The sequence below is a fragment of the Biomphalaria glabrata genome, chromosome 17, assembly GCF_947242115.1.
Source record: "Biomphalaria glabrata chromosome 17, xgBioGlab47.1, whole genome shotgun sequence".
Taxonomy (NCBI): Eukaryota; Metazoa; Mollusca; class Gastropoda; family Planorbidae; genus Biomphalaria; species Biomphalaria glabrata.
In genome coordinates, this window is record NC_074727.1 from 4,002,567 (window position 1) to 4,019,314 (window position 16,748).

The 16,748-nt window shown below is 37.7% G+C and overlaps 1 protein-coding gene across 3 annotated transcripts in view; it reads left to right on the forward strand.

Annotated features, from left to right (window-relative positions):
- The first annotated feature begins 2,157 nt into the window (after positions 1 to 2,157).
- Positions 2,158 to 16,748, forward strand: part of LOC106075944 (cytosolic carboxypeptidase 2-like) — a 95,881-nt gene continuing 81,290 nt past the window's right edge. For 2 of the 3 annotated variants that reach the window (XM_056015934.1, XM_056015935.1), the window contains exons 1-2: positions 2,160 to 2,464; positions 12,838 to 13,090. In XM_056015934.1, the coding sequence (XP_055871909.1) occupies positions 12,889 to 13,090 (202 nt within the window). In that variant the 5' untranslated portion in view covers positions 2,160 to 2,464; positions 12,838 to 12,888. Of the gene's footprint in view, positions 2,465 to 12,837; positions 13,091 to 16,748 lie in introns of all 3 variants that reach the window. The other variant, XM_056015937.1, reaches the window with a different exon arrangement.

A 16,748-nucleotide genomic window follows, 5' to 3' on the forward strand; every position in this document is an offset into this window, starting at 1 on the left:
TTTGAAGCAGACAGACAGAGCAAGTTGATGAAGTAAAAATAAAGTTATGACTTGCTCTTAAGTAATGTAAAGCGTTTATGCTTAATAATATGGGGATTCGTCGGTAATACAAATTTTCTCTGATACCAGAGAAGTCAAAATTCACAAATATATTTATATAGTTTAATTTTGTCTACTGAAATGATGAAATTTGCAATTATAAAAATAAAATATAAAGAAACTAGTATATAGGTTAAAGTTATTTTCCATGTGTACTAAAAAAAAATACATAGAAAATAAATTTTAATCTTAGTTTTAATTTTTTCTTACAAATAAATTTTGTAAAAAATATTTTCAGCTAAAGTATATAAAATAATGTAAATATTTTGTTGATATTTAGGCCTACACTTTGTATGCATTGATTGTCTTCCTTAAATACCATACTTCGTGAGGGTGGAGTTTTATATGAAATTTAAATTTCAAACAAGATTCAGGAAAATCAGAAGCGAAAAACTGAATCTAATAACAACCACAATCTCTATTAGATATTTCCATCTATGGCGGTAAAATTTTACATAACTTTATAAATACACATAAATAAATATATATATTGAGATCTTAGAAGCTTGTTTACGAAGATAGTAGATCGAAATAAACAAAATAACGCACATTCATTTTTGTTTGATCAAATTTTTGAATTTGAGGAGAATTAGAACGGGGCCCATAGCTTCTTCCATGACAGTGATGACTATGAAATAAATTAGGCGGTAAATATTAAAATATTATTCACCAATGAGTCGAGTGTTTACTGAAGGTAATTCACAACCTCATGACCAAAGACAAGAGGTCGGTCTACTCCATGACCCACACCCCACACAACTGAGAGTTGCTGTTGGTGGTAGAACAAGAGGAGCCAAAAGGATCAAATGGACGAGAGAAATGAATATAGACATTATCAAATCGTTCCTACGTTTAAATAACTGTGATGATAAACATCTCCCAGATTACAGGCAAAAACTCTTCCAGGAATTCAACAAAATATACCTTCAAGGCCCCTAACATTCCTAGGAACATTCTTGTTGCCTGTCAGAGGGCGGTGCTGCTGCAGACCTGCGACATCACCAGAAAATTCCTCATTGGAAACTGTTAAAGGGACTACTATGAATTTTGTTTCTCTTTAACGAAACTCGACGCTGGCAGCGCCAGAGAATAAATACTTGTTCGTTTCTGACTTAATAATAATCTTTATTATCCATAAGGAAAGTTGTCTTACAATTTGTGCATTACACCAAACAAAACATTATAATTATAGAAATACAAAATATACATTCATACTAGACTCACTCATAATTTACAGGCGAAAAGTTTATATGAGATCGTTTTTATTTAACGATTTGATTGTATCCACTACAAAATAAAAATATAAGGAAAGAGTTGATGTTGTTTTTTTAAAGGTTTATGATAAATTGTGAGCAACTATGTAGCCATGCAGAAACCAATGTTCTAACCTCTTGTAATGTATCACACAATAAATTCAGTACGATAAGTAAATATTATACTTTCACACTACGACTTGAAAGACACATGGGTAAGATATATAAGATAGACAGACAGACAGACAGACAGACAGACAGACAGATAGATAGATAGATAGATAGATAGATAGATAGATAGATAGATAGATAGATATATGTGGCATTTTACGTCTCGAGAGACGATCTTTTCCCTTTGCAACTTCTTGTGTGACTAAAGAGGCCAATCCTTGATACACAGCTGAGATCGCAGGTTGGACATATATAATCACCAGGCGCCGTTGCATTTTCACCCTTCTTTCTGCTTCCGTTGTGTATGACATCTGCAATCTGTGACCCTTCCTTTATGCTCTCTCTCCATGTGGATCTGTCCAGTGCTACCTAGATAGATAGATAGATAGATAGATAGATAGATAGATAGACAGTGGTACATTATCAACTTGGAGGAATACTCTGGGAAGGGGGATGGGAGTTCAGCCCTCCCCCCCCCCCCCCAATCTCTCCTTAACGTCAAAGGCCCTTTGGTTATGCGGCAATGAAAAGTAAACTTATCGATCTGGAATAGGTCGAGGAAGATTTGAAATGTGTTGACTGCTCCGCGAGATCTCAGCTTTGTCTGCCAGCGGGAAGGACAAACACTTGTGTAATCCAACCAGTTCTCTTGTCATGTTGCTGTATTTATAGATATCTAGATCTAGCTCCCCAAAGCACGTCTTCTGTTTGCATTTCTTTCATTGTTAATGAAACTGAAAGGAGGTTAAAATTACTTGTTTTTTTTTTCTTCAAGAGAGCTCACTGGAGATAACTGTGTCAACACAGATCCCTGTGTTTAGGAAGTATACGGAGGATTCGAGGGATTACATTCGATTTCGATATTTGAGCTGTATGGCATAATCTACTTTTTAAAGTAACTTATGTAGGTCAAGATTACACACTAGTACTATGTATTTAAGGTCAGTACGTAGTTAAGAATTTATGTTTTTTTTTTTTACCTTACCTATCCCTAAGTCTGTTGGATCGTTGGGGCACCAAGCAAGATTTGTCGACCGTCTTTCTCCATTCCTCCCTGTCTTTTGCCTTGTTTAAAACCTCTATCAATGGTAGGCCCGTCCATTCTTTTATGTTGTCCTCCCATCGCTTTCTCTGTCTGCCTCTTCTTCTTTTTCCTGGTACTGTTCCCCGAAGGAAGGTCTTTGTTAGCCCCGTGGATCTTGTAATATATTTTTAGCTTTCATTTCTTTACAAAAGTTAGCAGGTCATTATAGGGTCCGATCGCTTCAGTAACCCTGTCTCTAATCTCTTGGTTTGTGATGCGGTAATTGAAAGTGATACCTAAGATCCTTCTGTAGCATCTCAATTCTATTGCTAGAATGTATGTAGGCTACTTAAAAAAAAAAGTCTTATGACTTTTCTACCTTACAGGAAAACAAGAAAACATAAAAAATACTTTTAAAAAAAAAGCAAAGCTTATATTAAATTTTGCTGTAGCAGCTTGGACCAGTCCTGTAATAGATCGGCACTGGGCTAACAATAATAAATCAGTGTGATTAGAAATATTCTCCCCAAATGTTTTTTGTTTAGCACAATTTCATGCTATTAGCTTTCTCAATGCGCTATCACTTGTCTAGACCAGTTAGGAAAATGGTAAAGGATCCGAAAGAAAACAGGGAGCGGGGATCATTGTTAAAGTTACCGTGATCGCTTTTAAATGTATTATATATATATATATAAAAGATGTAGTACTTGAATTTGAATTGGAGAGCTCAAGCCTCCGCGAGCCAGTACGCTAACCACTTTGTCTTGTGAAAATAGAAGTTTTTTTTTTTAGTGATCTATTGTTTGTTTCAAACGTTTAAGCAAAATGTAAAAAAAAAAGGGGGGGCTAATTCAACTTATACCACCGCACCATTCTAGTACAATTAAAAAAAACAAAACAAAGCTTATGTCTTAATAATGTAGAATTTATTTCCCTTAATCATTATTAAACAAAATAATTAATTACCAATAATTAATTGACTAACGGGTTAACGTTTCTCATTGATTGGTGTTTTGTTAGGTACAATAAATAATTGGTTCGACTTGATCCGAGAATGGGTTTTTGGGAGAAATGACGTGTTAAAAATTATCTGTCAATACTGTGATAGTCAGTGTATGTGTTTTTGAGTGGCTGGTAGTGCAGCGTGTGTGTGCCTGTGTGTGAAATGACCAGTGGACCTTGAGTGTACATGGTTGAGTGAACAGCAGTGTGTCAGGACTGTGTGTAAAAGGAGGTCAGTTTTAGAGAACAAGTGGCTGGAGTAAAGAACATAAATAGAGACAAATAAAATCATTGTGTTTAGTGAAGCTCATGCTGTTTTAGTGTGTCTATTACAGATACTGAAGGATTAATTTCCCTTGTTGGTATCAAACAAAATAATTACCAGTCATTCATTGACTAATTATTGATTCATGTCTTGTCTAAGCCAATGAATAATTGTGCAAAGTTTCATCTTGATATAAGAATGGGGTGTGGAAGAAATAACGTGGACAAACATTTTACCTGGCAGAGTTGATATAAGCTTTGTTAAAAGATAAAGTGTAATCGGAGTTACATGTGTGTGTGTGTTTACCTTTTTTACCTTGACCTACCCATTAGTCTGTTGGATCGTGGGGGCACCATGCAAGATTTGTAGACCGTCTTTCTCCATTCCTCTTTCTCTTTTGCCTTAGTTAGAGCCTCGTTCAATGGCAGGCCCGTCCATTCTTTTGTGTTGTCTTCCTATCGCTTTCTCTGTCTGCCTCTTCTTCTTTTTCCTGGTACTGTTCCCTGAAGGAAGGTCTTTGCGAGGCCCGAAAACCTTGTAACATGGCCATAGAGTTTTAGCTTGCGTTTTTTTTTTTACAGTAGTTAGCAGGTCATCATGGGGTCCAATCGCAGCAGTAACACTGTCTCTAATGTCTTGGTTTGTGATGCGGTCTTTAAATGTGTGTGTGTGTGTGTTAGTAGACTAAAATATAGAAGTGTGGCTGCTGGTCATTGATGCATGAAACGTTCAGGATAGAACAACTTCTATTGTTTCTACCGCTACCTTTGACGCGGTGAGTGGCGGCCCCTGACGCTTTCAAGGCAGATCACCGCGACGTGTTAGCCCCTTGTTAGTATTGTCAGTTAGGAAGAACGCGAAACCTTATCTGAAGTTATCTCCCTACACAATGGTCGCTCTTGATAAGAAACCTTGGGATCCCAATACCTAGCAGTGTCTAAGGCAGGGGTTCTCAACCTGTGGGTCGCGACCCCTTTGTGGGTCGATTGACGATTTGCCAGGGGTCGCCTAAGACCATCGAAATAAAATTAATTGTTTTTGTCCATTCTTCTATTGCTGTGTGTGTATGAGGAGGGGGGGGGGGTCGCGGCAGAGTGGGGGGTTGTAAAAAGGGGTCGCCGAGCCTATAAGGTTGAGAACCACTGGTCTAAGGGATCAATGTATATTCTCTCCCCCTAACCCCCACCTCTCGTTACTCATTGCTGTTTATCCTATCTCTTTGCGTTCCGCTACAAAGCAATTAAAGAAAGATATTGATTGGAAATTTAGGATTTGAAAAACTCAGGGGTTTTTTTTTTTGTGTGTGTACAAAACTTATTTCAATTTGCTCTGTATGTCCGTCTGTCTGTTTAGTAAAAAGTTTTAATACCTTTTTCCCATTCTCGAAGAAAGTTAAAACTTTACAACATTAGTTTACAAAAGCCTGACAAGACATGATTCAATCAAAAAGAATAAATAATTAGTTAATTAATTGTTGGTGATTATAGTTAATTAATTGTTGGTGATTAATTATTTTGTTTGATTTCAAAATAAGTGATATAAATGCTACTTACACACACACACACACACACACACACACACACACACACACACATATATATATATATATATATATATATATATATATATATATATATATATATATATATATATATATATATATATGGATATATATATATATATATATATATATATATATATATATGGATTTAGTCCCCTTATTACGTTTTGACACGTTCTTTCTTTGTCTTCCCATTCTCGAATCAACTTGAAATTTTGCATAATTAATTATAGTCGATAACAATACACGAATCAATCCAAAAAAATTAACCAATTAAATAATCATTTAACACTAATTAATTAATTGTGTTTTTATTAGCAGAAAGAAAGCTAAACTCGGTAACTTTCAGATAAATAGTAGTAGACCTAATTAGCGGTTATTTCCCCCTAGATAAGCTTTCGTTTAAAAAAAAAAAGTATTCTTTTTTTTTCCTTTTGCTTGTTTAAAGGCTTAATTTTGTTAGGGGGCAGAAATAAGATTACTTATGAACTTTTGACTTTTGTTTTTATAATTGGCAGAAATAAATAAATGATCATGTTTGTTATATATATAAGTTAAATAGCAACGCCATTAAGAAAGGCAACGCCCTCATATTTCAGGGACTAACCCGATTGCAGTGCTTCACATGATTACTCAAAGTCTCAAGTCCAGTTGTGACCTGCGTATCTTGTCACCTCAGCATACAAAGACGTTTTCTTCGGCAAGGGATTTTCTTTTGGGTCTCAATGATTGTCCCTCGTCCTTCGTAGAGTTTTCCGGCTGTCTCTTTTCAGATACCGTCTGCTGCCAACTGCTTTCGTATAGGCCAGTGTAAGAAAAAATGGCGCCTAAGTTGATCTTTATTGGAGATTTTCACACATGGAGAAAGGACTATAAATAGCAAGTTTTTCGGTGTATCTGGTGTACAAAGTAATGGGCGTGATGATAAGCCATGCTTTTTCTCTCGGTTTCTTGGCGAGTTTAAAATTACGTAGTCCGCACTTGTAACTGTGAGTAATCAAATCTTTTAAGATTTTCCCTTTGTAACAATTATTTAGTTGGCAATTTTAAAGTTCCTTTTAGCGTCCTTGACATTGTTTAGTGAACTTTAGTGTATCGTGAAAATCTGCAATAGCACTTCCTGCGAGCACCTCCGTTACTCCGCCCTTCTTAATGCCTTTACAACTGTAGTAAAGGTTTTCTTACAGAGCTTATATCAACTCTGTCTATCTGTTTGTCTGGTAAAAAAGTTTGTTATGTACTTGTGATTTCTCCCTCTCTCCCTCTTTGTTATTCTCGACCTTCTCTTATTTTTCTCCTCCTTTCTCTCCCTCCCTTCTCTTTCACTCCATCTCTCTATTCCTCGCTGCCTCTCTCTCACTATCTGTTTCTCTCACTTTAGGAAAACACATTCACACCTCCTCTTAGATTTAATCAATCGCTGAGTCCAAATGTAAGTCTGTAACTAATTAGTTTTTTTTTGTAGTCTTGTACCTCTCTCTCTCTCTCTCTCTCTCATTCTGCAACGCGTGTAGTGTCACCGTGTCACTCTTTGTGTCATATTATAACCTGACAGTGCCATTGTTTCTTTTAATCACATTGCTGATTGCCCTGTATTTCTTCTACTCCATTATTTTTCTCTCGCCCTCCTTTTTATACTCTCTGAACGTATTTTTTTGGACCCTCTTTCTTTGCCCCTCCCCTCTACTCTCTACTTGGTTCCCCCCCCCCCTTGTGTTCTCTTTGCTTTTCTACCTTCCAATCCCAAGACGTTTTTTGTCCATCGTATTCTTCTGTTGGCTGAAATAATTATCAACAGGCGAGTGTCATTATATTATCTTATAAAATACAGACGTTACTTCAAAAAAGATAATTACGCCCTACGTGTGTTCCTTATCATATCTTATATAATACATGATCTTATCTTATATAATACAGACGTTACTTCAAAAAAGTTGATGATTACGTCCTACGCGTCATGCATTCAGTCATGCATATTAACCAATGACGTAAATTCTGCCAAGTCACTGGTTTTCCTGGCTAGCTCAGGCAACCCATTCCATGCTCTAATAGCACTAGGGAAGAAGGAGTATTTGTACAAATTTGTCTTTATCTTTGTGTCTTTCCTAGGTTAATCTAGTCATGCATGCTAACCAATGACTTAAATTCTGTCAAGTCATTGGTTTTCATGGCTGGCTCTAATAACACTAGGGAAGAAGGAGCATTTGTACAAATTTGTCCTAGCATATGGGACGAGGAATGTGCCTTTAAAATTAAAACTGTTTGCTTCGTTAGTGGTCTCTGTACTTCTATATGGTGGTGGTGAAAGTTGGACACTGGACGCTGAGGCTGAAAGAAGAATTCGTGCCTTTGAGGGTAAATGCTACAGAAAAATGCTGGGTATCAGATACCAGGAAACGAAGACAAATCGTGTTGGGTATCAGATACCAGGAAACGAAGACAAATGGTGTTGGGTATCAGATACCAGGAAACGAAGACAAATGGTGTTGGGTATCAGATACCAGGAAACGAAGACAAATGGTGTTGGGTATCAGATACCAGGAAACGAAGACAAATGGTGTTGGGTATCAGATACCAGGAAACGAAGACAAATGGTGTTGGGTATCAGATACCAGGAAACGAAGACAAATGGTGTTGGGTATCAGATACCAGGAAACGAAGACAAATGGTGTTGGGTATCAGATACCAGGAAACGAAGACAAATGGTGTTGGGTATCAGATACCAAGAAAGAAGACAAATTGTGTTGGGTATAAGATACCAAGAAAAGAAGACAAATGGTGTTGGGTATCAGATACCAAGAAAAGAAGACAAATGGTGTTGGGTATCAGATACCAAGAAAAGAAGACAAATGAGTTTGTACTGTTACAAGTTAACAAGTTGGCTGGCGATGTTCCAGTATAATTTTTAAAAATTATTTTTTTTTTACTGTGAAAATACAAAAAGCTGAGCTGGTTTGGTCATATTGTAAGACATGACTCACTGTCAACAGTCATTCTTTAAGGTACAGTGGAGGGGGCACTAAGACTGGGTCGTCCTAAGAAAAAAATGTCTGGACAATGTACAAGATATTGGACCGGCCTGTCTCTTTGATATCCTGCTAAAAAACAGCAGCTCGAGAGATTTGATTACGCCAACTGACACATCACCCGTACGACAAAAAGTCAAGGGACAGAGGATGTCAAGGAATGCAAGCTATTTTACTAAATACACCAGTGCCGAATCTCTGTGTCAGCTAGAATACCTTTACCCCCTGCCCAATCCATCTTACTCTTACTTAACTCTTTCTCTCCGTAATTATTTACCACATTCTGGTGGAATCAACGCTGGTATCGTCAGTTAGGAGAGAAGGAGTTAAACCATATTCTGACCTAAAATTAGGTCAATGCTCGTTCAAACGAATTCCGCCAAATCATTATGGGCAAAGAAGTCAACATTCCACCACCACCCCACCTCCCACACTAATTACAAGCACTGTCCCGCTTCAGAAAAAACAAAAAAAAAACCTCATTTAATTCTAGATCTAGGGTAGCCTGCTTACAAATATTCTGCCCTGATCATAACATCGCCCAAGGGGACGTCAAGTTCTATGACCACTGCGCAATAATGAACATCGCCCAAGGGGACGTCAAATTCCATGACCACTGCGCAACAATGAACATCGCCCACTCCCACGCCTTTTTTATATTTTAGACTAGCACGTACTGTAGAATGTTATAAGAACCCCCCCCCCCCCTCGCCCCCCATCCCCCCCCCCCGGGCCAGTTGTTTACCTGGTTTGTCTCTGAGAAATAAAAGGGAAAAAAAATGTCCTGTGTTATGTTCCTAGCGACCCCCCCCCCCCCCAGGTGTCGACCTAATTTCGGACTTGCTCTGAGCCAATGGATTTCGCCTCGGGGGGCGAAACGTGCCTCGGAGACAGACCCAGAGGCTCACAGCCTAGTCGATTGTGAAACTAGATCTAAGGATTCTGGGATCATAAAATGGACCTAGCAGTTGTGATGGTAAGGATCTGTTTCTGTCTACAGTATTGGATTACCTTTTTTTTGTGATCGTGCCTCCACACTAACACACACACACACAACATAAACACATACACATATGCATATATACATAGACATACATACACATTTGCACACACTCTCTCTCTCTCTCTCTCTCTCTCTCACACACACACTTAACGCTTACTTTTAAGTACTGTTTTTGTTTTCAAGGCAATTTGTCTCCCCTTCTCATTATGTTTTCCGATTTTTCTCTCGGACATTTAACTGCAGTGCCGGATCTTAGTAAGTGGAGGCCCCTCCTGAAAAGGATAAACAATAATACATAAAACACTTAACCATAGCTTACACATACGAAAACACAGCCTAATAAAATACTTAGAAAGCCACATAGATTAAGCACATTTCTTATTCCACATGCTAGGATAAATTCATACAAATTCACCAGATTCACTTGTGCTATTAGAGCTTGGAACGGGTTGCAATAAATCAGCCAGAAAAACCGATGGCTTAACTGAATTTCATTATCACGGCTAGATTAACACATAGATACGCGTTGAACGTAATCATCTTATATTTTGAAGACACTTCTGTAAGTCTGTGGATTACGTCAGTTTATGGTGTAGGTCACTACCCTCTTCATTATAAATACACCTAGCATGTCATATTTGTGTTGAAAGTAATTTAGTACTCGCAATTCTCCTTATTATTTATCTTTAATAACCACATTTTGTGAAAAAAAAACATTCTTGCAATGCAGAGATGCTTATTAATTATGATGACCTGGGGGCGGCCACAGTCTTATACTGTCGTAAATCTGGCCACTCTCTTAGATCTTGTTTAACGTGGACCCACAGACCTATAAATATATATAATAAAGGGTAGTGTGATATGCCTTGATACTGTAGTTGTTGATGGCTGTCTAACTTCGACAGATTACTGGAAATGTCTGGATTTCTTGTACGGATGTATTAGATGCGCTTAAACTACTTCAGAACTATGCTTACACATGTAACAACTTAACAAGGTTAAAGGTTTAAGTCCAAACCGTTCTAGACATGAATGGAGTTTGATACTGAAAAGGGCACAATGGAGTCTCTGTCCGTAATACGAAGTTTTCCTCTTGAAGTCCGAACACCAACTGACTAATAATAACATAAATATTCTCGAACCTACTTACCGGTGACGTCACTAAATGTCGCGTTCAAGGTCCCTCAACTATGGTGCGTTACTATACTGACTGTCGAACAGTAAGTCTTGTAAGTGCGCCATATACACAACATAACATTTTTTTTTTTAATTTTTTTAATTTTAAAAACTGTTGTCAAATTTCCTCTGGATCAAGTGTATAAATAACTGTTTCTGAATAAAGCCAAGAAAGTTTGTATTCGACGACAGACTGCATTTTTAACGACAAATTTTAGATTGAACAAAGGGAATTAATACTGGGATGAGTAAAGGGGAATAACTATTCTGTTTAATGATGATATAGTCATTATTGATTGCGACCTACGCGAACTGCATTACTTAGGGATTAGATCTAGTCTATGTTTTGATTCACTTCTATGTTGTGGGTCTAAGTCTACAAAAAATCAATAGAATCAGAATATCAGTAGACCACGAAACAAACAGGAAATCAAAGGAATGTCGATTTTTTAAAATCACTGCCTGACTTTTTTTTTTTTTTAAAGAATTCCGGAGAGTCTAGAGAAGTTTGATTTTTTTTTTATTTACGAGAAGAAATGTAGAAAACAATCGATTACAGTCTTTGGAAAGAGGGACCATAACTCTTATTCTCTGGTTATAGTACAGATACGGAGAAAACAACAAAATGTTCATATGAGTTGTTGTTTTTCCCGCTGTGAAATACAATTCTGACATTCACTAACAATCGGTACAAAGTTCAGGTAATTTAAATAACTTCATATTGTGTTTGCCCATGGATTATGGCGCCATTGTGTAGTCAGCACAATCCCCATGTAAATGTAGTTGGGCTTTTCCAAAGTTATGTTAGATCAGCGGTTCTCAACCTTTTATGCTCGGCGACCCCTTTTTTACTATCACCCACTTAGCCGCCCCCCCCCCCCCCGCACACAGACACAGCAATAGAAGAATAGACAATAACAATCCATCTTGTCAATGGTCTTTGGCGACCCCTGGCAAATCGTCAATCGACCCCCAAGGGGGTCGCGACTCACAGGTTGAGAACCCCTGTGTTAGATCTTTATTACTCATTTGAGAACTGGAAGGTTGTGACTTTCTTTTCAGTCACGAAATTTTTAGAGACCCTAAATTCGTAGGCACAGGAAGTAGAGTATTTAACAAATGCGAAGCTCCATTGTTTTGGCGTCGTCACTAAGGACGCCCAACAATCGTAAACAAAACTAGAATGTCAACATCACAACGCTCTACACTTGTCGCTTTGCTGTGTTAATAGAAACTGTGTGTGTGTTGGTAGTGTTACATGAGGCTGGTGAGGCACACTAATTGGGAACCGCTGCCTAAGAGCTACTGAGTCAGAGCCGACGATTTATTACCTATGAATTAGAAAAGACATGAAAGGAGCATTGCTTTTCATACAATACAATACAACTGTCTAACCCAGCGATGATACTGTATAAACTGTATAAACGATGTCACTCTACATGTAAAACAGTAGACTGCCTTGAAATAATGGGCACCATTATCTTAGTCATGTTTGGGGGGAAACATCTATTTTTAGAGGGGGAGGGAATGTGCAATCTATGATTTGGACTAACATTTGAGTGTGTGTGTGTATGTGCTCTGTAAATAAAGATAAGACGTTTATACTATCCCACGTGTGCAAACTTTAGAACCAGGACGTTTAGGTTCAATTTTGAAATCATTACAAGCTTATATCAAGTCAATCTGTCTGTCTGGTAAAAAGTGTGTACACGTTATTTCTCCCACACCCATTTTCGGATCAGGTTGAAACTTCGCACAATTATTCATTGACATAGATGAATATAAAAAAAAATAAAGTAACCAATTAAAACAATTGCTAACTAATGTCTTTGTTTAATAGCAACAAGGGAAACCAATGCTTCATATTCACAGATATGGCTAAATTTGTTGGGTATAGTCCTTCTAAATAAGTTTCAAGGCTATTTCTCCCTTACCCCTTCTCCGATCAAGTTCATACTTTAAACATTTCTTTATTACACCTAACAAAACATGAATCAATACACAAAAATACTCCAATAGTCAATAATTATTGGTAATTAATTATCTTGTTTGATATCAAATAAGGGAAATAGCTTGTACATTATTGGTAGGTATAGTTTTAACTCTTTCTCTCCTAACTGACGATACCAGCGTTGATTCCACCAGAATGTGGTAAATAATTACGGAGAAAAAGAGTTAAGGATGGAGTTCTAACCCTTTAGAAAAGCTTTTTTTAAAAGCTTTTTTTAAAATTTTGCTTTTGTTTTAATGCTTTCAGGCAATGGGGAGAAAGACTTAGAAATGTTTTGACCCATGGAGTTATTCTGTAATGGACTTACAAGGGGCTGAGACGGTCATGTCACTACGAAAGCCCTTTAACCCTGGCTCACTTGGCAGAATTGAAGAAGATGAAAAATCTGGAAGGTTTTCAGGCAGTGGAAGAAAAACGGTAGACCATGAGGAAGAGGAGTTAACTCTGGAAGAGAAACTCAGGAAAATGGCAGAGTTAAGGGGAATGAGGATGCTAGAAGGTATGATATAGTTATTTTGATGTTCGTAAGTCTTTACATCACTTGATGTTGATAAGCCTCTGCCTCGGTGTTCAAAAGCCTCTGCCTCGATGTTCATAAGCCTCTGCCTCACTTGATTGTCATAATTCTCTGGCTCATTTGGTGTACGCCTCTGCCTTATTTGATGTTCATATTCCTCTGCCTCACTCCATGCTTTAAGTCTGCCTCAATTTCTTTTTTTACTTCTTCTTCCACCATTTTTGTTTCACGAAATTTTGCTTTAAAATAAAGTTTGAACAATAAAATTCATAGTCTGCAAACTCATTTACAATTATATACACAATGGAAACAGAAAACAAGGGAGTACCATTGTCATGATTAATTCCTTGGGCAGTTACGTCTTGGTACATTCAGAAGTATGCATGGTGACCCGTTGTTCACAAGTAAAAAAAATGTTAAGTTCCTCTTTCAGACCAAGCAGTCTATAGGGCAGATGATGTTAAGATCATCTGTTTTTTTGGCCAACGGTTAACGAGCAGGGTTTCATGTGGCTAGCACACAGACAAACCGCCGTTACTTTACCCAACTTAAGTCAGATACCCATTAGAGTTATGTGGACGGTTAACTAGCAGGGCGTCATATGGCCATCACAACGACCAGCCGCCTTTACCTTCCCCAGTAGATTTGGGTGGACTCAAGGGCTCCCAAAAATTTCCCAAAATTTTTAATCCTAGTCTTCAACGAGATTTGAAACCAGGACCCCAGGTTCGGAAGCCAAAGGTTACTCACAAGTACGCCGGAAATTCTTGTTTGGGTGAAGAGATAAAAACGTGCCTCTTAACGGATGACAACTTCTAAGTTCTTCGAGAACAAAATCACACGCACTTTATACACACAAGTTTAATTTCAATAATAGATTCACTAAATTATTTAACATGAAGCTTTAAACTGATTAAATGTATTTAGATCTTCTCTAAAATTAGTTTAACTCTTTCTCTCCTAACTGACGATACCAACGTTGATTCCATCAGAATGTGGTAAATAATTATGGAGAGAAAGAGTTAAGAAAGAACTAGGACTCTATTCTTAACTCCTTAGGCTATTTTTACTAGCATTTGAAATTTACTGTTATTTCTAAAACGCAAGCATTCTGTATTGTGTCAATTAAACAACGTCAATCTTGGCCTTGGCGATTATTATCACGTGACAACTATGTAATGGCTAAAATGATTCCAAACAGTGGCCTCTCTTTTATCCTTCACTTTCGATAGTTTTTTTTTTTTAAATTCAATCCTTATTTTAAGTCATTTTTCTTTTAGTGGCGGAGTAGATACTATACTGGGTTAGGTGGGTTAGGTACAGGGGCGGACTGGCTATATGGGCAAACGGGCAAATGCCCGGTGGGCCGGCACCGAATGGGCCGGTCTGTTCGCGACCAAATAATTTTTTTTTTCAATGCACACACACTCAAACTGAAAAAAATCCCCCCTAAGCCCAAGGCACAAGATATGACATACCATTAGTGGGCCGGTTTATATGGTAATGCCAGGGCCGATTTTGATACCTGTCCACCCCTGGTTAGGTAGGGTTGAAATGACAAGATCCTATTTCATTTGAACACTTAAAATTTCGTTGATTTTAAATTAACTTTTCGGTGTACGGAAAAAGGGCTTCCGGTCCTCTTCCGGTCCCTGGCCTGCTCTTCAGCTCACATTTGAGGACTCATCCAACCCATTCACCAGACACACTTCTTATAAGAGCTCCTGTGTACTTCCCGCTTATATCTCAAGGGACTATAAATAGTTCAATTGTCGTGTAGTTCAGTGAGCGACTAGAAATCCATCCCCATGTTTGGAATTTATTGACAATTAACGGTCCTGCACTGACCTATGTGCTAAGCCGTTAACGAGGTCTCTTCAGGACATGAAAAGCTAAACACGGAAGTGGTGCTGGGGGAGGGGGATGTGGGAGGGGGGGGGAATGAGTGGTGGCAGGGAGGGAAGAGGGAATGGAATCTGAACGTGACTTTTGTCCATTGTTTTCAGGTCAGGTACAAATTATTGAGCTATTGGCTGCCGGTGTAATGTGGAAACAGTAAACAACGTATACAAATGGCATGACATTAACTCCTGACATTTCGATCTTTCTTAAAGGCACGGACTAAAATGCTTTAGCAAAAAATCATGTATTAACTCTTTCTCTCCGTAATTATTTACCACATTCTGGTGGAATCAACGTTGGTATCGTTAGTTAGGAGAGAAAGAGTTAATGATAATATTGTTTGTATGCTAGCCGGGGAATACTATTCGTTATTGTTAATTATTGCTGCCTTTAAAGGGAAAGAGGAGGTAGACCAGGGTTGGCCAACCGATATGGGGCCAGCGCCAAATGTGGCGCATTGAACAATTACAAGTGGCGCATTTCACCCCGAAAAAAAAAAAGCATGCATGTTCACAGGAATTTAAGTTTCTAGCTATTACGACGCACAAATTGACCGAAATGTTTATACAACTAATCAGACCAAAAAACACAGTACACGTTGGTTTTAATGTAATTGTTTGCATTTGATAATTTGTGTGTATGTATGTGTGTATGTATGTATGTATGTATTTATGTATTTGTGTATGTATGTGTGTATGTATGTTTGCATGCATGTATGTATGTATGTATGTATGTATGTATGTATGTATGTATGTATGTATGTATGTAAGTATGTATGTATGTATGTATGTATGTATGTATTTGTGTATGTATGTGTGTGTGCGTATGTATATATGTATGTTTCAATTAAGACTGTGAGTCTTCTACTAAGACTGTGTGTCTTCAACTAAGACTGTGTGTCTATTACATTGAAGTCTGTGTGACTACGTCAAGATCATTGTGACTATGTTTAAGTCTGTATGACTACCTACACGCCTGTGTGGCATACCCAGAGCCTTTGTGGCCTACCGAACGAACATTTTTGTTGTATTTTGGTGTAATGTTTACTATTTGTTTTATAATCGTTTTATTTAGTGATCTTTGTGTAAATCGATTATAATTTTAGGAGGGGCGAGATGTCACGGATGAATGTGTGTAATACGTATGTATATGTATAATCTATTTTTACACTCTGCGCGAATGACCGGAAGTGTGTTTGTTTTGTAAAATGTTTTGTTTTGTAAAATGTTTTACATGTTTCGGATGTTCCTTCAGAGTTGAAGATAATTACTTCCTAGTCCAAACCTTCCGCAAGACGACGGGGGATGGGAGCGGGCAGGGTTTGAACCCGGGACCATCGATAAATCTGAACGACAGTCCAGCGCGCAAACCGCACGACCAGGCAGCCATCCTGTGTTTTGTTGTCAGAGAGTGGGCAGACAGAGACCAGCTTGTGTGTGATATGCCGTAAAGATGATTAAAGTGTATGTGTTTGGTCGAGTGTTACTTGTTGATTTATAAATACAGCTGAACCAGGGACACCTAGACGTATCGAGACCTATAGTAGTTTCTACCGAGTTATAAGTAGATAAGAGTTATATAATAGGAAAGCTGTGACAGTATGTATGTATGTATGTATATATGTATGTATGTATGTATATATGTATGTATATATGTATGTATGTATGTATGTATGTATGCTCATTCTTTTTGTTACACATTTTGTATGTTAACTTTTAAACTTTTCATTATCAGAAAA